Source organism: Amblyomma maculatum, chromosome 3 (genome assembly GCF_055883805.1).
Source record: "Amblyomma maculatum isolate TAMU_Amacu chromosome 3, ASM5588380v1, whole genome shotgun sequence".
Lineage (NCBI taxonomy): Eukaryota > Metazoa > Arthropoda > Arachnida > Ixodida > Ixodidae > Amblyomma > Amblyomma maculatum.
This window is the reverse complement of record NC_139346.1, coordinates 82198508-82221299: the sequence shown is the minus strand read 5'-3', so window position 1 is coordinate 82221299 and position 22792 is coordinate 82198508. Positions and strand designations below refer to the sequence as shown.

The 22792-nt window shown below is 45.2% G+C and overlaps 1 protein-coding gene across 1 annotated transcript in view; it reads right to left on the bottom strand.

Moving 5' to 3' along the window:
- Positions 1 to 5688, bottom strand: part of LOC146195118 (uncharacterized) — a 53424-nt gene extending 47736 nt beyond the window's left edge. Inside the window, exon 1 of the mRNA XM_084596726.1 lies at positions 5670 to 5688. Within this exon, the coding sequence (XP_084452852.1) occupies positions 5670 to 5688 (19 nt within the window). The remainder of the gene's footprint in view (positions 1 to 5669) is intronic.
- Between the last annotated feature and the right edge of the window lie 17104 nt (positions 5689 to 22792).

Genomic DNA, 22792 nt, shown 5'->3' with positions numbered 1-22792 from the left:
ATGCCCATCCTTCAGTACAGTATATGCCTCATTCGGCCTCCTAGCCTCACTAAGCCCTATGGCATCCCATTTCATACCCTCTAGTTCCTCTAACAGCACTGCTAAACTAGCTGCACTAGCTAGGGTTCTAGCAATAAACGTTGCCAGGGTCAGTTTCCAATGGCGGCCTGTCCAACGGAGCCAGGCATTCTTAGCACCCCCTGCTGCGTCACAGGTCTGACCGCCGCCGTGGTCAGTTGTTCCGCCGCCGCTGGTGACTGAGGGCCGGGGTTTTATGGAGCTTATCATACCTCCTACGTCGCACATTAACTGCCGTCAAAAATTAAAATGACATCGCACACTGATGGCATGTCTGGTTGACACACATTTGCCAAAAGTTTTCAGCTGCGAACACACAACTATGGTTGGTTGGTTTAGTTTCTGGGGTTTAGCATCCCCAAGCAGCTCATACAATGAGACATCATGGTGGAGAGCTCCGGAAATTTCCAACACCTGGGTTTCTGTAGGTACAACTAGAAATAAATAACTAATAAATCTGTGCGTAGAGTTTCATGTACATTGACATCAGCAATAAAAATAAAAAAGAAAGAGCGCCGGGCGGTCATTGATCCGCACACGAACACGCAGAGTGTGCTTGATTTCGCAGACCTGAATATAGAGGTATCTGATGCGGGCTGGCAGGAATTTAACTTAATGTGAGGGTAACTTTTGCAAACTTCCGCATGTAAAATGGACGCTGTATACAGCTGCGTACGTGCGGCACACAGCATTGGAAGGTAAACACATGTTGCCATTAGGCGAACCATGCCATAGGCGAATGTTGAATATTTTGTGCACTTCTTTCGCGGCTAAGCAAACAAAATTTGAAACGAATGAACCATTGTATTTCGCACAAGGTGTTCCTTGATGGCACAAATTTTTCAGGCACAGAGAAAACACATTTTTAGACTCAGGCCTGGCCCAGCACCAGAGGCACAGAAAATTTCTCGCGTGTACACTGCGAAAAACAATTGGAAAAAGAGAAACTCCCGCGCAAGACACGTATCACGCGCGAGGGATATGGCGACGCGCAGTCACGTGACGTGGATCAGCCAGTAGGCGAGCCAGCGACGTGTGGAAAACGAATGCAGTACTCTGAAAGTTTTCCAGTGACTCTTTTTGATTGCCAGAAGTCCGCATTCCTCTTCTTTCGCCGCCAAGCAACTGTGCAGCACCGTGAAGTCACCCTGACGGGCACCCCGGCTGCATTGCATCGTCCGTTGTAGGTACGACATGCCGCGTTGTGTGCAAGCTGTAGCGACGGCGACCTATTTCGATTAGGACAGCCAAAGTAATTTCTTCTCGACTGTTTTCCAGTCTGGCTGATCGACAGCTGCAAGGACAACGTATGGCTTCGATGCACAGCTTGGTTGCATATGCGGCGCCTTCGCGCAACTTTATTAAAGTCTATAAGTAACTCTATTCGATACTATTTGATACAACGCCTGTGCCCGGCGCAGCCGGTACCTCACGCCCCCTTCCAACTCAAGTCGTCGGTGAGTATCCAGTAACTGCCGCGTGCCTTTCCTTCATAGCCACCGCCGAGACACGGGATTCCGTTGCGGCGTCATGGAGACGGCAGGCTCACCAGCCAAGGAGAACTACGATCTGTGTCTCACGAGCCCGGTGTGGATTTGTTTTCTGCTAGACCTGTGATATTTGGATGGCGACTTTCAAAGAAGGTATACGAGCCGTGTTTACATAACAAGAAGAATAAGACAGTTTGGTGCTAACCTTCCACTTCTAGCGCGTGCCTAGACCATGCCGTTGTCGCCAGGTTTTTAACGGAGCACGACATATATGTATTCGCCGCGCGATTGACCTAGAAGTGGCGCCTCCGTCGCTCTAATAATCCGGATCGGCAGTCCGCGGCGCTCGCAGAAATACGCGCAGTGGCGGTATAGTTTTCAAGTTTACGGCGGTGTGAGTACCAAACAAAAACGCGCAATCTGCCAGAAATAGTGATTTATTGCTGAGAGTGTTTCATTGCTCTTTTTTTAGAAAAATCGTAGAATTGGCGATACTGCTGAAAAGAAGCGAGAATTGTAGGAAAACAAGCACGCAAGCACCCGCGTCTTTTAGTTATGCTGGCGTTGTTTTGCAAGCATATTTTGTTGGTTTACCGCGCTCCCGAGCCTGATAGTTTGATGCATTACACTTGAACAATGACGTCATATTTCTCTGGTCGCTTTTTCACCTGCACGCGCGAGCGTAGTAGAAATAGGGGTGTAATGCAGACAAATTTATTGTCCTCTACAGCGAGCGTACTTCTCTTCATGAAGTGTTCCTGTTGTGACACGGTGCTACAGTGTGAAGAAAACTGCCAGTCGAAATTCACTTTCTGCGAGCAACGTAGGTGGTACTAATGCGCTTTTCCTTACCAAGCCTATTTTTTGAGACAAAGCCGCTACGCCTGTTTTCAAGGACTGGCGCACTGCAGAGCACGGCGAAGTTCGGGACGATAATAGTTGCGGTGCGAGCACCTTCCAAATCCACGCAGATTCAATGCTTTTCCTCTGCATTGCCTTAGAAAAGGAGACATGGCCTCTTTCGCCACGTATATTTTAATTCAAAGAATAATCGAATTAAACACAGCACAGACAGCGCATACTGCTGTCCCGCCTAATACAGGAATCCTAGCCGTACAGGAAAGCTCCCTAGGCATGTCTAGAGCACCTAATGGAGCGAGCACATTCACTGAATTCATTAAGAGGTGAGCGCTTTTTGCATATAATGTATGCGAATATGATAGTGTAAATAGAATATAGGAATCGAAGAAAGCATACGGGAATTTTAATGTATATACTTTTGAGTAATTGATTATTTTTATATCATTAGTAGTGTAATGATTGATGAAAATGCCACAATATTGGGCGGTATAATTAAAAATTCTCCCACTGACAAAAATTAAGTGCCTTCAATCTTGTGCAATTAGTTCTCATTGAAACGCACGCCAAAAATATTAGGCGCTGCGAAGCCATAACAAATAATTGAGCACGGCAGTGCTTTTGCTTGGGCAAGGCGTTTTGAGAGAATGAATTCGTTACCGCTGTAAATATATAGCAGTGACTTAGTTATGCAAAAACGAGTGGTAGGATTATTGTAACGAAAGCCCAACACGCAAGCGCATTTCGCGGAGCTGGGCGAAGACTGACCCTTACTGCGCACGCGCTGTTCCACAGGTGTTCCGCCGCTGCGCTCAAGGATGCGATGCGACTCGCCCATGCTTTGTGACGAGTCGAATTCTTTATTGAACTCCATACCTGCACTTGTGCAAGTATGATGAAGACATCCTGGATGTCACTCTCCGCAAGATGATCAAGAGGGCGCTCGACCTCCCGATCTCTACCTCCAATGCGAGGCTCTTGCATTAGGGGGGGGGGGGGGTGTGAACACCTATCGGGAGCTACATGAGGCGCACCTCACTAATCAGTACACGCGTCTTACCCAGATCGTGTCCGGTCGTCGCCTTTTAGACCGGCTACACATACAACACTACCATCACATTGAGAAAAGGGTACCAGTGCCAGAGCTATGGAGAGGCGCCCTCCGTATTCGACCCCTTCCTACCAAAATGAACAGAGTAGACTACAATGGGCGGCGTCAGGCGCGGGCAATTGTCATGCACCGCCATTATGGCTCTAAACACAATGTTTTCTATGTGGATGTTGTGGGCCCGCAACATTCCAGGGGAAGATAGTACACGGATGCAGTCGTTCATGAGGAAAGACAGGTGGATGGCCTCACTTATAGGGCCCCTAGCGCAACCCACGCGGAGGAGGTAGCAATCACACTGGCTGCCTCCCACCCTCAATCTAAATTCATCCTATTTGACTCAAGAGGGGCCTGTCAGAATTATGAACTGTGCTGGATAACGCATACAGCACAAAGAATACTTCGGAGAGCAGCTTGGGATCAGGATCCCCATACCCGATTTCTCATTTGGACTCTAGGCCCGCCCACGCACTCACTAACCGGGCCCCCGGCGTAGACCTTATCGATCTGGACCAGGACACTTATCCTCTCCTAACTTTTCAAGAAATTTGTGCCTATTACCGGGACTCCCACCGTCAGTACCCGGCTTCTCTCAAGGGGCTAGGGAAAGCGGGCGAAAGAATACTTCTTGAACTTTTTACTAACACTCTACTCGATGTATTATTGCGGTGTCGTGCCCCGACGGCTTGCTTCGTGGTGTGAAAAAGTGCGCTGCTATGTGGAAGTATGGTCATGGTATCCTATGTCAATGTTTACGGTTATTGCATGATGTTGAGAGCAATCCCGGTCCCGATTACGATATTCCTCAGTTTAATTCGGATAGCGAAGCTATTGCTGGGATTTACGCAGTACTGAAACGTCTAGAACTACGTCAGACGTAGTTTCGTCAAGAACCCCACATGTTTAAACAAAAGCAGAGCGCTACAAGTGCGTATTTGCAAGGCTTCCTGGGCAGTATCTCTGCACTAGAGACCGACTTGCATTTCTTACGGCAGACTGCAAATGCTCGTACTCCGAATGCATTATCTTGTGTTGACACCTTATCCAGTGATATTGCCCACCTTAAGGCCTGTTTTGATGTATCCAATAGGTCCCGCAGAAATAACCTGCTTATTCTAGGTCTAAAAGATTCCGCAACACAGAGTTGGTCTGAATCTGAAAAAAATGTGCGCGCTTTCTTTTCCTCTTTTCTTTTCCAAAATGTTCCATCTGAAAGTATCGAAAGGGCTCAACGAATAGGTCGCCTTGTTGAAGGCAAAATCCGACCTATTGTCGTTAAATTTTGCAGTTATAAGGTCAAGGACAACATCTTATCACGTGGTTTTAGGCTCAAGGATACTAAGTTTGCCTTGCGGGAAGACTTCACGCCTGCGGTTAGAAAGACATGTTTCAAGCTTTCACAGGGCTTTTCCTTGGAAGTTATGATTCGATAAGCTTTTCGTAAATAAAAAGTACTTTTTCTATGATTGTGAACATGACCGAGTTGTTGAGCTTAGAGATTAGCAAAAAGGGAGGCAACTGCCCGCTCAGCAGCATGGGCCTGATCTTCATTCTACGCCTTCGTCATCATAAAATATTGAATTAACACTTCTCATCTTGAATTGCAGGAGAAAAAAAAAATAAAACTGATGAATTCGCTGCCCATGTTTTCTCCGTTAAGCCTCATGTTATAATTGGCACTGAATCGTAGCTGGATGATTACGTTCTGAGCCCGGAAGTTTTCCCAACTGGTTATAACGTGTATCGTCGCGACCGACGCTTGCATAGTGGAGGGGTATTTATACTTTTTCAGGAATGCTTTCGCTCTCCAGCAATAACAGCACCCCTAGTTGGCTGCGAATCAGTGCGGTGCAACCTTCGCCTAAGCAATGGAAGAGACCTCACTATTGGTTCCGTCTACCGTCCCCCTTCCGCTACCAACAATGACGCTTTCAGGTCACTGTCTGAATTCTCGCCTGGCTTAAAAAATGACGTTCTGTTTGGCGGGGATTTCAATATGCCTGATTTCAAATGGGTTGACTACAAACGTCTTCGTACGAACCAATCTTCATTGTATTTGGCTTTTCATGAATTAATTACTACTAATGATCTATATCAGTACGTCACTGAGCCTATTCGGGATACTCAGCACTCACCTTCAGTGTAACCGGCCATCGGTAGTGCGCGGCACTGTTATCATACCAGGAATAAGTGATCACAGTTGTGTTGTTGCTAATTTTAGGCATTTTCCTTATTTAATTCCGAAAGGTCTTCCAAGGAAAGTTTTTGGTTTTACTAGGGGCGATTATACATCAATGAATAACGAACTTGCTTCCTTACTTCCCAATTTTATTACTGTAAGCCAGAGTGTAGACTGCAGTTCACTCTGGGAGGTATTCGAAAATAAATTGGGCAGCCTTATTGATAAATACATCCCAACAAAACTTCTTTCTGGTAAGCGGCGCCGTGACAAACCATGAATCACGCGACAAATCAGACGGTTTGTCAGGAAAAAAAATCGCCTTCTTCAATCGTATAAAAAGAATCGATGCCTTGCTGTATTGCGGTCAATTCGGGCCCTTGGCAGTACACACTAAAACTGAAATTAAAGCTCAAAATGATAACTTCTTTAATATTCTGGGTTCTAAACTGCGTAGTAACCCAAGGAATTGTAGACGTTTCTGAAATACAACGGACGGGAACCAGTCGGAATTCCAAACTTAGACGTTGATGGCGACCTTGCTACTACAAATGGTGATAAAGCGTGCCGCTTTAATGCATATTTTCAGTCTGCCTTTGCGTCAGCGTAGATTGGAGAACTTCTGAACACTCGTGAATCTGTTACCGAAACTATGCCTGAATTGGTTTTTACTTACCAGGGTATTTTAAAACTGCTTAGTAACATCAGGGCCGCTGACGAAGGCGGCCCTGATGGTGTACCTACCTTTGTTTTAAAATCATGTGCGAATGAAATTGCTCATTATTTAGTCACTTTCTTCCAAACATCGCTTAACTCGCATGCTTGCCAAATGACTGGAAAAATGCTAATGTTGTCCCAGTGCATGAAAGCGGTTCGAATACGTCTGTTGTATAATTACCGACCCATTCCTCTGACTAGCGTGTGTTGTAAAACATTGGAACATATAATTTACAGCGCAGTCATAAAACACCTTGACTCTCATGACTTCTTCACGCCAGTTCAGCATGGCTTTACAATACGTTTTTCCTGTACCATCCAGTTACTTGAGCTCAGTAATAATCTGGTTTCCTCTTTTGACCACGGATATCAAATTGATTATGTATTTCTGGATTTAAAAAAAAGCCTTTGATTCTGTACCTCATGTGCTATTAGTACATAAGTTACGTTGTCTTGGTCTGCATCCCAATATCATCGACTGGCTTCATTCATATCTCCAGGACCAAATGCAGCTTGTTGTAATTAAAGGTTGTCACTCCGATTCCGTAAACGTCTCCTCAGGGGTGCCCCAGGGGTCTGTCCGTGGACCCGTTCTTTTTCTAATTTTTATTAATGATATTGTTCTTGACCTCACCTGCCAAGTTCGGCTATATGCTGATGACTGTGTGCTTTACCATGTTGTGGAAAGTTCTTCTGACGCATTACAACTTCAGCGAGACTTAAATTTTATCCAGTACTGGTTCTCAAAATGGCGAATGTCTTTGAACATTTCAAAATGGAAACTTGTCTCTTTCACTCGTAAGCGTTTCCCTCTAGAGACCTGTTACTCATTAAATAATGTTCCCCGGCAAAAAGTTTCTGAATATAAGTATCTCGGCGTACATTTCACAACTAACCTTACGTGGACGAGACAAGTTGAGCATATTACATCGAAAGCTTGCAGAATGTTTAATTTTTTGTAGCGTAATTTCAACAAAGCGCAGTCAAATGTCAAGCAGCTCCTGTATTTCACTTACATAAGGCCAATTCTTGAATATGCATGCCCTATATTGGATCCCCTAGGTATTTACTTATCTGACATGCTGGAACGCGTCCAGAATAATGCTGTCAGATTTGTGTCTAACAATTACAACTTTTCCATCTAGTGTCATGTCTATTGAACATCATCTTGGTTGGGAATCTTTAGCTTACCGCAGAAAACATTTCAGATTGCAGATCATGTATCGTATTTATTTTGGAAAGCTCAGCATTGATAAAGACCGGTACCTGCTTCAACCTCACTTTTTATCCAGACAACTTGATCATCAGTGGAAGATCCGAGAAATTAGATGCCGGACATATGTATATAAAACCTCGTTCTTTCCACTGACGATCAATGAGTGGAACCAACTGGCAGCTGGCATCACTGAGTGCTGGACGGAAATTTTATTTCGGGCTTTTTTATCAGATCTGTGACGTAGCGCCCAGTTCTCTTGCGTGTGTTTCCTTCATCAATTTGTTTTTGAGTGTTTTCATCACTTTGTTCGTCGCGCAGTTGCCCCCTTTAATGCATGTTTCTCAATCTGCAATATCACTTGTGTCATGTGATTTTCTTCATTTTTATGTATTTTGATTGTACTACTGGGGTTTTTAGCAATGTTGTTTGTCATCTCCCCCCCCCCCCCCCCCCCCCCTGCAATAATGCCTTCGGGTGCTGCAGGAATCTGTACTAAATAAATAAATACTGTGACCGGATGTACTCAAACGTTTCGACCCTTCCTTTTCTGGCCTCTGCCCTTTCTGTGGAGAGGTGGCTGACACATTTCACATGGTCTGGGCATGCTAGCTAAATCCTTCTCTTTTACCCATAACCCCTTTTCCTACCCGCGAGGACTGGGAGGCGGCCCTCCCTGGCCGGCTGCCTGGATCTAGCAGCACAACAAACGCTGGTCCAGCGAGCTCGTGTGGCGGCCCATACCAATGGAGTCCCGGAATAACGGACGCCACCCAGCATTGTAAGGGAGAGATCCACTAAGGCTGGCTCTTTAAGCAACCTCTCCTTTTGCATTAAATGCTTTCCACCACCACCTACAGAGAGGACGAGGAAGGTACCAGCATCACAGCAGACGCGCGCGTCCGCGAAGAGAGAAAGGTAGTCTCTGCACTGCGCATGCGCGTCGCCGTGGAATTCTACCTATGTGGAGCAAGAAGGAGTCTGCCGGCATCGCAAGCGCAGGGCTTGAAAGTGGATTCTGCTTAGAACGCCAGTGAACTTTGATGCGTTTAACGGACTGCTGGTTGTGTTCCATGCAACCCAAGGTCGCCCTCAGCCAGTTTTCGCACCACATTCGGTTCAGCAGCTTAGAACCCTTATAACTTTTGTCAAAACAGGCTGGATATAAAACTGTTTTGAAAAGGTGTCCACAGAACAAGCGTCACAAATACTGTTTCTTTCCTTCCAAGTGAACCAAAAATTATTAGTAAAGAAATGGATTCTCAGCGAATTTTTTTACTGCTAAATCTGTTATCCCCGAAGAAAACATTGTGTAGCAAAGAGCTAGGGAAGGGAAATAGTTAAGCCTGTGTACAGCTTTGTGCTTCTCATAAACAATGCATATATACGAAAGAGATCAGTGACACTTAGCCGAATAGCGATTTACCAAAATGATTACCATGACGAGAGGAACGCACTCGCGCAACGTGATGGTGCATAGGGCACAGAACGGCCTGTCAATCTGCATTCCGTCGGCAAAAGTGTTCAGGCAGTCTCATGCTTCAATATAGCTACCGGATTACAAAAAGAAGCTAGAGCATACACTTTCTGGGTGGTTGCATTAAGTTGCATTGAGTTTTGTGACCTGTTCGTTTTGTTTTAAAATGGCGCCTAACAAAATCGCCGCTCTGGTTTCGACGCTAAGAGGCAGTGAGCCTCAAGCACCAAACACCGACGGAAATACCCTTATATAGTGCGTCATCCTCTAAAAGAACAATCATTGCTTTCACGGTAGCGTGGGGCCATAGCCTGCTCGTAATTTTGTTGTAAGAGGCAGACAGGCAAATAAAAGTGCACAGAAATCCCGAAGTAAACAGCACACACGAGGCCGTGCGCGAGCACGTCAGTGTTCGCCAGCAACGGCGCGAGCGTGCATCTAGACTGGGTAGGTTGCGCTGCTGCGCCGCAAGGTGGCAACTGTGCTCGATCACGAGGCCAATTGACTGGGCAGGAGACGAACGGTGACGGCGATATAAAGACCGAGAGCATGGTGCGAGATTTTGCGTCTAGGTTTTTTACCGTCGTTAGCCATGCTGTAGTTACGTCTCCTGGCTATGTTCTTTTTGTTCAGAAGTTGCCGGGGCTAGACGTTCAGGACTTCCGCGACGGGAAGATCTGCGTTTCCGACTTATCGCTGCCCGGCGCTGGGTGGCGGGGTTTCTGCGTGTACGCGCATAATGGGGTTGACGACAGTTCTAGTTTCAAAACACTGAAGTGCACATTTGCAAAGATGGAGACTATAACTATAGGTAATTTCTACTGCGCCCTCAGCACGCATACGATAAGCGGCGAAGTAATTTTCGGGCAGAAGGGGGGGAAGGGGGTGCAAAAGTACTGAAGTGTTGTCGCGAATATATGAAAGCCGTATCTTTGAGTATGTGGCGGAATGCCTCAAGAAGCGTGTGCTGTGGAGCATAGATCACCTCAGTCATTTCTCTGACCTACACTGCGCGCTTCCTATCTCTTCACTTAAGTAGAACCCTTTTCTTTAGCCTCCACGTTCCAGCCCTATAGGGGAGTACAGGTAGAATTCAACTGTTGCATACTTTCCTATTCAGCGGTACCGGTAAGCTGCTGGTCATAATCTGCAAGTACTTGCTAAGAGTGCTGCACCCCAATCTTATTCACCTTGTATATTTTTTTAGGTCCCAACGCAGCTTAGGCTATGAGAGACGCCGTAGCCAAGGATTCCGGAAATTCTTTACCGTGCACTGACGTCGCCTAGTACACTGGCGCCGTGCTTTTCTCCTTGAGCGAAAAGCGGCCGCCGAGACCGGGAGTCGATCCCGCATCCTTGAGCACTATAGTCGAGCGCCGAAACCAATATGCCAACCCAGCGGGGCATTTCTTTCTCTTATTCTCCATAAGGATGGTAAAGAGAGAAAATTTGTTTTCATGGGATATGTAGAATGTCAATAATAAGCTATTGCAGGACGAATTTTATAACCATGCAATAGAAGAAATCCGAAAAAACATACACCAGGAAAAAACATTAATATATGGCAGCAGTGGGGGCTGGGTAAGGATAATAAAATATTATTGCAATAAATGGAGCTACCTAAATATATTTCGATGAAAAACAGAGGCGGAACTAAATGCACTGCTTATTAAGTTGCTTCGACAGGAATCTGGAGCGGAAAAAGCATGGACTATACTGTCACGCAGTAGTGACAATGACGTAGGACAAACGAAAGCACTATAGCGTTACAATTACACTCTTTATTGAGTGACTTGCACCCGCAAGAGAGCTAAGCGAAACAGCAGCGGCGATAGCAGCAAGCGTGGTCAGCGGCCGTCGATATCTACAAATGCCCATTGCATTCGGCAGACTTCAATGTAAAGGCGGCGAGGAAGCATCTTGCTAAAGCAACCAAGGGTTACTGGAAAAATGGAACTGTACGGAATCACTTGCGCTTGTCTCCGATCATTCCAGTCTAATCTTGGTGCATCTCGCACTAAAGAGAAAGCGCTAAAGGAGCATTTCAAGATACTTAGCATGATCATACAAAGAGCGCAAAATCAGTCCATGCGCCACAGTCAGAGTGACAAGGCCGAATGCTGGCTGTTGAAAAGATACAAAGTTTTGAGTGGTTCACGGTAATACAAAAAACTAGAATTAATGAAAGACGATCCGTATCGGGGAGCATTATTGTTGAAAAGGGAAGATACATGTGTAGTGGACAGAGTTTCTTCAGAGCTTGCTTTGTCCATCCAAGCGAGCGCTAGTGTTGTTCAAAGCCAACTCTCAAAGAAGCCATATCGACCAAATGGAATGGGGCGGGACCTTGTCGGCAGGCGCCGATCACATAAAAGAAGTTATCAACAAACTTTATCAAGTGCTTTTTGCATCGCATACATTAGACACTCTCACTATTAAAGAGGAGTTCTTGGATTTGATACCGCGGCTGTACAATGATGGAAAAATGCGATGAGAGCTGGGCATAACTAAGACTAAAAATAATGAAAGCAATCGACAGTTTCAATAATAAAGTAAATCATCGGGAACAGATGCGTTCAGCGCTTGCTTTTAAAACACTTAATCGCTCCTAGTTTGAACGTGGTCTTTAACGAAGCTTACAAGGTGAATGAAGTGCCTCCGTCATATGCGTTATCTCACACTGCACTACTTCCTAAAACTCATCAAATAGACAAATTAGGACTGGTTAGAGCATACAGACCCATAGTGCTTACAAACGCTGAACATAAAATGTTTATGAAGGTAATGGCTACAAGGTTACAGATTGTGAATAAGGATATAGCTGGCCCCCATCAGACGTGAGGTATAAAAGAAAGGCCGATTTTTTCCAACATTCATAAGAGCGCAGTTGGTAAAGCGCTGGGCTGGGAATCCAAGGGTTGGAGGTTAGATTCCAGGTCGGGACAAGGTTTATTAATTTATTTTTAAATCTTGCTCTCTAAAGCCTGACACCTCTGCTGACAACCTTCTGTTGACAACAATAAGGCATTAAAGGATTTCGCCCTAAAAATTGTAGTGCATGTTGTACAAGGCCTACAACTGTCAACTTAGCTGATAGGCCGTTTCACACACTACCACAGCACCTGGGATGTAGATTCCTCCACCGTAGAGAAAAGATGTGGTAAAGAGCAGACACTGTTATTGGGCCCAGCGTCCCAACTGAATGTAGTTTACCAGGCGGGGACTAAAACACTACCACTCTCGATATAAGGCGCGCGGTTTTAATGCCGGTATGCGCTGCACCTCGGCGCATAAGTTTAATGCCAGCAAGTTCTGTTGTCCTGCTGCGCCAATGTTGGCACTTTATTTGAGTTCTGTATAACGTGCTATTGTTTTTCCATTTTTTTCCAGCATTGAAAAATAACGATCACTTTGCTGCTGACCGCCCATCAATGCCGCTGCGTCATAGCCTTTGTGAAACAGCAGTACTGCAAAATAGCCGCCAGGTACTTTGTGATATGGACATTTATTATGCGTCATATAAAAACAAAACTGATACAACTGTGTCATCATTTGGCGCATAATGATCAAAATGAAAAACAAACAAAAGGTAGGACATATTAAACGACGCTGACATTAAAAAAGGTGCCACGATATTTCACAATGCAAGAAGCATTACATAGGTAGACAAATGTAGCATGATAAATTTACAATATATGGCATTTGATGCGTAAGAAAACGCATTCTATATTCCAATGCTCACAATACACTCGAAAACGCTTCAGAAAGAGTACCCTATATTTTATTTTAAACATGCAGTTCAAGAAAATAACTGCGATTCGTCTTGGGTATTATTCCTCAGGGAACAATGCTGTTTTGAGCTTAAATGCACACACCCTCGCATATCGTAAATTACTTTTTGATACGATGTTGCCCAGAATTTCCAGCAGATGGTCAAGTCTTTCATCCTCAGCTTTACCTTCTTCTCAAAGCTTGGAAAGTTTCTGAAGACAAATATGTTGTAAGCGCAAAAAAAAAAAAAAATCGAAAACGTCCTGACTCATTTCAAAAGCTACTTTGTATATATTTTGCGATGAAAATGTAACTAGCACTCAATAAAGAATTCCTAGCCACATTGCACAATTTCATTTGGTTTCAGCCGTGGTCTCTTTGGGACTCTACGCGATATAAACCAACCATGCTTATCTATCACTTGGTCAATTTGTTGAAGGGCGAAAATATGCACTGGTGTTAATATCTCTCCGGAAACATCAGGGACATGTATTTCGTAACTAATAGCACATTTTTCGGGTTTATTATCAGTTAAATTGCTGTTGAAATAGAGAATCTGCACATTACGTCACGTGAAATGGCAAACCGAAAGTGGAGGCTTAAGAAAACATTAATTGAACGGGTAAAACTGCGCGAAAAAGACGGGACTTAAGAAACACACAGGCACAAACAAGGTGCAGACATCCAACTAGTTTTACTAGTTGGAAGTCTGCGCTTTGCTTGTGCCTGTGTGTTTCTTACGTCCCGTCTTCTTCGAGCAGTTTTACCCGTTCAATTATTATGAACCAACTAGCCCTTCAGAGTGTATTACTTAAGAAAACATTGCCTGGCGGGATGCGGAAGATTGCTCTTGGCATCTTGCAAGTGAGTTGCGATTGTTTACCAAAGGCAGACAACAGAAACTACCGGGTCTTGACATCAGCTGGAAAGTTTCCAGCAGAAGTATTTGTCATTAGGATTCACCTTTTTACAGAAACTGTGTAAACTGTGAATTGTGATAAAGCTGTAAAGAACTGAACTTACGAACGGGGTAAATATGATTTACCAAACATCATGTGCGAACCCACGCAAAATACATATTAAACTACACGATGAAGATTCTTAAGCCTGATTTCCGAACTATGCTTTATTATTTCCCGACGTCAATTTTTGGTTTCTAAAAGCTGCATTGACAGCCGACTACGCGTTTCCTTCGATAAATATATGTTTATACACGGGCGGCAGAAACACATGTTATACCAGCCAGACGTTCGCAGTGTGTGTTAGCAGGAATGAAAATAAATTAATGGGTGGAATACATGTTCTCAGAAACGCAGAGTACGGAATTACCGACGTGCCACTTCTTTTCTATCAAGCGTTTTAGAAAGACCGCAGAATTTCTTGTTCTATGATCACTTTTAAAGTGCATCCCGATGATGCGCTTATGCAATGCAGGTTTTGCGTCGAAAGATGACTGAGACTTCGACGCTCAAGTTTATGGTTTCCAGCTTTTTGTTCATTACGTTTTTTTCCGGCCGTCTTAACAATAACAGTCCCATACGTACTACGCAAGAACGATCGTTTTAAACAAATTAGCCTATTATTTCGATGTTCAAAATTCACCTGGACAACACATAGAACCCGAATGGAATAGTGCATAAGTTGAGGCCCTAAAAAAACACACCATGTAAAACGCAGCGCGAAACTAAGGAAAACTAACCGCTAGGAAAAAGAAGCAAAGAGCGTCACGCGTGGGTCCGCTCTTGTCTAACTGTGAACCACCGGCGAGCACTTTTTCTCCATAGCTGAACAGATAGGCCTTCACTTCAGATCCACGCCAGTCAGATTGCTGAGCTAAACTGCTTGAAATGAAGCGTAGTTTGAAACAGGAAAACATTTCTCACCTTGTCATTGCTGGAAGCTGCCGGGGTGTCACTAACTTGTCCGAAGTGTCAGGAAACGGCAGGGCCTGACACTCCTCCTGTTCACGAGCTGCTGAATTCAAGCCACCGGTCGGCGCAGCTAGCCTTAATAGCTTGAAATGCCGCGTTGTTCGGCAAAATAACGTTCCTTACCTTGTCGTCTTGACACACTGCAGTATTTGCGCTACGAAGCCCAAGAGAACCGCAAATACGATTTCTTTCTGTCCTCAGTGCGTATTGGCCGAGCGATCTCTGCCCAACGCACCGCTGGTGCTGTGTTAATGGGTGAAACCAGTGTTGGGTTCGTGAACCCCGCTGTTTTCCGGACGAATTCCATCAGGGAACATGAGCGTTCCCGGAAAACGGCACCGTCAATGCCACCTTCTCGAGGCGAAGGCGTGGCGCCAGTACTTGTGGCTACTGCGAAAACACCATTCTTCACTGTTGCGTTCTTCAATGGCGCATCCACAACGCCATCCGAGACGGGTATATAAATTTTGGGACGATGTTTTCGTCACGGTGGAAGCGGTAGAACGCAACCCCCTCTCCCTTCGTCTCGGACCTACGAAACTCGCATACGTGCCTGAGCTGTGATTGCCTCCCGGCGTGAAATGCTTAAGGCTCAAGACGGCTGCGCGTGTGTTTGTGTGAGAACAACAAATTCTAAAGAGCACCCAGCGACGGGCTTGGACCTATCCACCTCTTCGACTGTTCGCAGCGCCAGCGCCGAAGAACGAGCACCGCTGATTGGTGGAAAAGGGCGTGATCTCAAGGACTGAACTCAATATAAGAGCGCCCGACCCCATTGTTCTTGTCTTTCCCCTTTGTGGTCTCTTTCGTATTAATGTAACGTCTACTTATATGCTCCTCTTGGTGTTAATAATGAGAATACAGTTTTTTAATACTGTCTGTGCCTAAGCCCATGTCTTTTCTTTGCTAGTGAGGATTAGACCCCCAGAGGACCCGAGCCGCAGTCACTACAGGACCCTCCACACGCAACACCAGCTACCACACTCACCTTTCTGGGCGTTTGTAACGTGCGCAATGCTATTTTTAAGAAATCTCTATACTATGATCTTGCATGCTGCAAATACGATACATAACTTAAAAGGATATTTTAAAAGATAATTTACGTATTTAGTTAATTACCAACTAATTGTAGCCTTCTGCGTTTTACATGCTATGCACCGTAGCCCGCAAAATATTCCCCGGGCTAAAATTTATTTAATATCCATAACCGATCTTTCGGCTATTCAGATCTTTTGTTGGTGATATAGTAGGTTTTTCTGTCAATCAAATCAATTTCACTGAATTTCATTTGATTTACAGAAAAACCTATCACCAACAAAGAATCTGAAGAGCCGAGAGACATATATCGTGCACTGAATTTCACGCAGGCAAGTAAACTGGATTCAACTAAATTAATTTATTTTATAAATCCTACAAGATTGAGCATAGTTGTCTGCTATTGAATAGGACTGATTGGTATTGGACTCCATAGCAGACCCAGCACGCAGATTTTGACTGAAAAACATGTCAGCAAGGTCGTTAAGAAGCGCACAAACCGAAATAAACGCAACCTGACCAATACGATTCCACTTTCGACCAGGTTAGTAGCCTTAAAACTACTTGATGGTGGGTCATGCTTTAACATCCAAGATACGCATGCGGCACAAATGCTACTTGTATGTCGCGTATGGATATAGACCTCCTTCACTCCGGCTACGTCACGAAAATGCGGTGGCGCTGTCGTCGTTAGTGACTTTCGCGTGGTAGGCAAAAACACGCTTCAGTCACTTTGCCTACCATGATTGTGCGATGGCTTGCTGCTGCCGGGGAATTCAGAGCACCATGCCGACTAATCGCGTCGCTATGACATGTGTTGAAAGACAAACAAGAGGAAGTTTAGTAAGCTTGCATAGGTTTCTTGCCGACAATGGTCGCCGTAAACAGTGGTGGGCCGCCGCGGTGAAGCGCCAAGGCTGGATACCGACGCCTGCTCATCGAATATGTGGCAAATACTTCGTCACGGCTAAGCTGAAACTTATTCACCTTTACGCCAGAGCGGTCTATCGGATCAAAGGTCGCGAATATCTCGAGTTTGGCCTTTTTACGACGCGTGATGGGATCTTGGTACTGTTTTAGTGCTGGTGCGGGCGCGGGTGCGCAGGTAACATATGTACCTGCGCGTTTCTTTGTTGGAGCATGTGTAGATGTTTTACCTTTGTAAACTGTTCCTCAAGCCCGTTTTTTCGCTGTGTATGTAAGCGCAGTGAGCTGCTACGCAAGTGATCTGTGTAGCACTCCTCGATCCGTGATGTACCATATTGCATGGCTAAACTTCGCCGCGTTCACTCCAAATTATTTTAATCTACTTCCTGATGAAGATTGCCACTTCACGTTGACAGCTACTGATTTGGACTGGAGCTGCATTTTGTATTTATGCCGAGCGCTTTTATTTGTATTCACAGCGGCTGATTGTGAATGCGAGTTGCGGAGTTTATCCTACATTGAAACGCGGTCACAGTGGCCGAGACCGAACTGGGCCGCCCTAACTACGGAATCACGGGTGAAGGTAAAAACGGCCCCAGAAAAGAGTTCCTCAGAAGATACAGTCCCGAAAAAAAGGTCCCTGAAATATATAGCCCCGGAATAATCGTCCAGAAAGGTCCTATCAGGAAGCGGCCCCTAGGAAAAAATGTCACCGAAGAAATTGGCTGAAAATCTGCCCGGAACTCACTCCGCGAAAAATTGAACATCTTATTGGAAGGCTTTTTTTTTTTTTTTTTAGAATAGATGCAACTATTGTTTGGGCAGTATGCCCTCTGGGTGCTTTACAGGTTTACAGGAACTGGAGAAGGCTTGGCGAGAAAGCATTGCAAAAAAAAAAACGAAAAAAAAAAAACCAACCCCACCACTATAACATCCAGCGAGTATTATACAGTGCATAGTTCCCAGTTTCCAAGCTGGGAAATATCGCTTTTTAATATAGGTCTAATCACCCGGCTAATATTACACATTCGAGAGACGTGTTTGCCCTCGACAGCACAAATTTCGGCGCCATAACGTTTTTTTTTTTCTTTGCGAACACACGGCATCAGTGCCATGTTTTGCAAATTTCAAGCGGACGGGTAGAAAAAAGCACTGTAGCATACATTATGACGGCTAGACACAAGGAAACTCAGTCTACGTTTTTAGTAAACAGAACTACAGAACGTAAAAAAAAATAAAACGGCGGGGTTCAAATACATAATGTTCGCTAAAACAATAAACACAATGTAAGATAAAAACAGTGAATGTTGATTACAATGAGCGTAATTCATCGCTGATAATCCAAGCACAAGGCAAGGGGAAAGCTCGACTTTGCAGTGCGTTTCATTGCATCTGTTTGGGGCCATTTGTTCCTGGGACGTTTTTACCGGAACCCACGGAACCACAGTGGCCGCTGCAGCTCGTAATTGTAATGCAAGCTAACAGCGCGACTACCCGTAATAAAATTGCTACCTTTATCGACGACAGCCGCCCACGAACAAAGCAAATATAACAGATGCGCAGCGTTCTGATCTCAACCAATAACGCAATGATACGCAAACAGTGTGGTGTCAAGGCTACCGTTGCCACACTGACCTAAATCATCTTAACCGTACAGCCGCTCGACGCTAGCGAGGTGCTTCGTGCTTACCAAGAACGCTCATTTGCCGCTCGGTGTGAAGAATCCTCCGATTATGCTATGATGCTTCGAGCGGACTATTCGTACGCGGTACGAGCGCTATTTATGAGAGAGAAAAATCGCCGTCAGCTTACTCGACTCAAAGTAGTTGTAACCATCCGAAGCTTTGTAATTCTCGATGCGTTCCATGCATAATTTTCTGGGAGAAAACAGAAAATAGATGCCAACGTCGCTCATTTTCCTCGGCTGGCAGCAACGCTTCTCTTGTGCGCCTACCCAATCCCCATCGGTACGGCGTGCGGGTCTGTACGCTGCACGCCGTGTACGTAGAGTTTTTCAGTGTATCGCTTCTGTTCTCATCGCTGAGGCTCACGAAATACTAGCACATGGTCACTTCGTCTGCCTAGAAGGCGCCTGCAAATCACAATAACACTGCCTTGACAAGCTCGGCCACAGTGCCCCGGCTAGCCACTGTACACCGGCCGCGGTCGTGCTTTTTGCCTACCGTGGGATCGCTGACGAGAGCAGCGCCACCTCGATCGCCTTGTTTGTTTACAAACATGAAGGAGGTCTATACAGCTGTGTCAATTACTGGGATTTCACTTTTTTCCACGCTTGAGCTGCATAAAATCTAAACATCATTGATCCTCAAGCCACGCTGATCCTCAAGCCACGCCTTAATCGGTCGCAACAATTTGTTGAACGCACGTGTTCAGTCATTCAGCGAGACACGAAAACAAGCAGCTGTCTATGAAAGAGACGAAAGAAGCGCGAGCGCATAAGAAGTCGGCGAAGACACAGAGAGAAAGCGAAACGAAAGGATAACCGGAACGCTGACCATCCACCCATGGCATTACGCCACGGACAGTGTTTGCTGAAAGGAGGCGCTGGCTGTTTCGGCACACAGGAAAGCACCCACGCTATTCCTTCCAGAGAGGCAGTGTGTGCATACGACCGATGGTGAAGAAACAACGTGGAATGCCTGTGCTGGCGCCCTTGGCGAGACCTCTTCGGTGGTTGTTTGTTGTTGATCTGAGTGGACACTCTCGCTGGTTGCACCGGGTGAGCGGCGCGGCGCCTCTTGAAAAGGCCGGTAACGGCAGCGTCCGCTATTTGATTGGCCCCAATGCGGCGTCATCGACGCACCTCACTTTCAGCTAAGCATTCCGCGAAGCTCAGGTGAGTCCACGAATCCTACGTCCGCTGTCACTGCGTACAAAGGGAGCAGCGCGGACCTTGACAAGACGATGTCGTTTACCGCGTCGAGGCGCCTCGGACGCCTCGGTGTGCTTCGAGTGACCATTGCGTTTTTCTGTCGTTCTTTTCTGCTGGTTTCACCTACGCGTCTAATACAAGGACATCGACGTCTGTTTTGATTATCTCCAACTGGTCGTGCACAACAGCTAATCCGCTCAATGCTTTTAAGAAGAAGCCTTTAGTGGGTCATGCTGTCAGGGACAAAATGTTCCCGCTTTTACAGCGGCTCTGACTGGCCGAGGCAGGATGACGTCATAGAGGTCTCGACCAATTATAGAGCACACCTACAGTATTCGCGAAGTCCGGGCTTATATGACCATATGTAAATAAATGAACAATAACTAATTAATTACTTATTACCGACTATTTAAAAATTTCTTATTAACGTTTATATAATCAATTACCTGCTTAATACCCCGCCGGGGTCGCGCAGTAGTTACGGCGCTCGACTACTGTTCCCAAGGACGCGGGATCGAATCCCAGCCTCGGCGGCAGCTTTTCGATGGCGGCGAAAAGCAAGGCGCCCGTGTGCTGTGCGATGTCAGGGCACTTTAAAGAACCCCCTGTGGTCGAAATCTCCGGAGTCCTTCACTACGGCGTCTCTCATAGCCTGAGTCGCTTTGGGACGTTAAACCCCACAAACCAATCAACCAACCAATTACCTGCTTAATGACGAATAATTACCTAAACGATGGATAATTAAATAATTATTTTCTAATCAGTATCAGTTGCTTAGCAGAATGCGGCACTTAGGTTTTCGCCTCTGACTAGTCGCTAAACTCCCTCGTTATTTTGTTTTTCACGCATTGCTCGACTAGCCGTCTTCAGAACTGACGAAATTTGTTGTTTTTTCCTCGCGGCATGTAAAGTGTCATTGTTCGCCCTGCGGTGCTCTTTTAAATATTTGTAGCAATGAACACAATGATGACACACTAGAGCGCTTGCTATGACATGTATAGTACGGTATTCGCTAAGCGGAATGTTTTTACGTCCACATTAAAAGCGGGAGCCCAATTGGGTACTTGGGGACTAAGCTGCTTCATTGTTTTCTGAAGGCAAGCGCCTCACAAATGAATAAATCTAGGCTCTACTGAACAGAGTGAAGCTAATATGTCAGACTATGTCCCAGAGTGAAACTACAACTGCAAAGAAGGTTCGGACGAATCCGAGGACGAAAATAACAGCTCAGACGACCATGAATAAACGTCGACCAGCAATCTACTGCATATTTCTTGTGGAAAGGAAGATCTGGGCCCTCACGCTTTGTGCTTCCGTTCCAGGGATAAAAAAGCAATTTTTTAATTCTTCTAGGATATTGTACAAGTTGCGTTTATGAAGATCCTATCCCAGCCGAAGTGCCATTAACCTCTTTGGTCTCACTTCAAGACACCGATGATACAAAGAAATTTGGAGACAAAGTCCTGCCCTTCGGAGATGTGGATCGATATGGATTTTGTATATCCTCTAAGCCAGGAGCTAATACCATGCTCTGACAGATATTCAACATGAGTGAAATCGGTAGTCATAACGTGCGTATTCTTCCTGGTGCTGAAGTCATGGCGGCAAAGAAAGAAAAAAAAACACAAATTCTAAACACAGACTGTGCCCTTACAGAAATTGCTTTAGATAGTTAATACACCGACTATACAATCTTTAGACTAGGTATAAAAATATTTTTGTAATTGTTGGTTGAACCTCTGAATCAGCGCTAAAAAGTTTTCTTCTTGGCCGCTTTAAGCAGCATAAGCAAAGAGAATGCTTGTCATAAATAAATACAAACTGTATTTCAGGCAAGTGCTTCCGCAGAAACCGACATGTCGAATCGGCCATAATGCTCCAGAGCTTAAAAATATAAGAATAAAGCAACAGCATGTTTCAGTGAACTATAGGTAAGTGTGTTTCGTTTATGTCTATATTTCACATTTCATACTCGAAACTGTAATATATTTATGCATGTTTTTGTTGCAAGAAGCACAATAGCCTCAAACGCAGCGCCATGCTCCTCCTGTCGGGGCGCTCAGGAAACGGGCGTTAAGGCAGGGTACGCCTAATGTGCTGCGCAGTCTATTACAAGATGAAGCTACCAAATATTTTTTGTAAATCTAAGTAAATTGATGAATAGAGACCCAACGTTCAGCCGGCAGGTGTATAGCGGCAAGCAGCTTCAGTGGCAACGCTTTTCATCACAATAAGACGAGCGGCGCTTTTGTATTGATAGCTTTGAATTTTTGAAGCTTCTATATTGAATTTATATTTTATATTATGGAGGTGAGGTCGCTGGACAGTGTGCGCTGCTACCTATTATTCCTCCGTCTGTGTTCATGTTAAAGAACAAGGTCAATGTGATTGTTGATGGTTTGCCAACGATGGCGTTGGTAGACACTGGTGCTACAGTTTCAGTAATGAGTTTAGATTTTAAGAACCTTTTGAAGAACAAAGTTATGTTTGTTTGGGACAAAACTGCAAATTTTTTATGGAGTAAGTGGAGAGTTATTGTATCCGGTTGGGGTATGCAGCGTTAAAGTTTCCTTGGGGGGCACAGTATTTCCGGCGGAGTTTGCAGTACTGCCTCGATCTACACACGACGCAATGTTAGGAATTGACTTCCTGCGTATGTGCGGCGCTACAGTTGACTGTCGAACGGGAGAGCTAAGTGTTAGTGGTTCTCTTCCTCGTGAACTTTTGGAAAAGACATGAAATTATGAAAACGTTTTCTGTGTGTGTGATGAAGTCGTCATACCGCCACATTGAGCAGTGTGTGTCCAGGTGTCCTGCTCCCGTGCTATTAACGACTTTTTTGAGGCTACTGTGGCGCCTCTTAATTTACAGTGCGTAAAGAAAAATGCGTTAGTGCCTCATTGTTTGGTTCGCGTGAAAAGGGCCGTACCGGACTGTGAACTATAAATTGCTCATCGGAAACAGTTGTTTTTCTAGCGGGCTCCAAACAAGCTTCATGTAGCGCAACTCTCCCGAATTGTGTAGCTGTCGTTACTCCTTCCCTAGACAACCCCGCTACTAACTCACCTGCTGACGAAAAGCTTCTTCCAATGATCAGCGCATCGTTGAACACCTC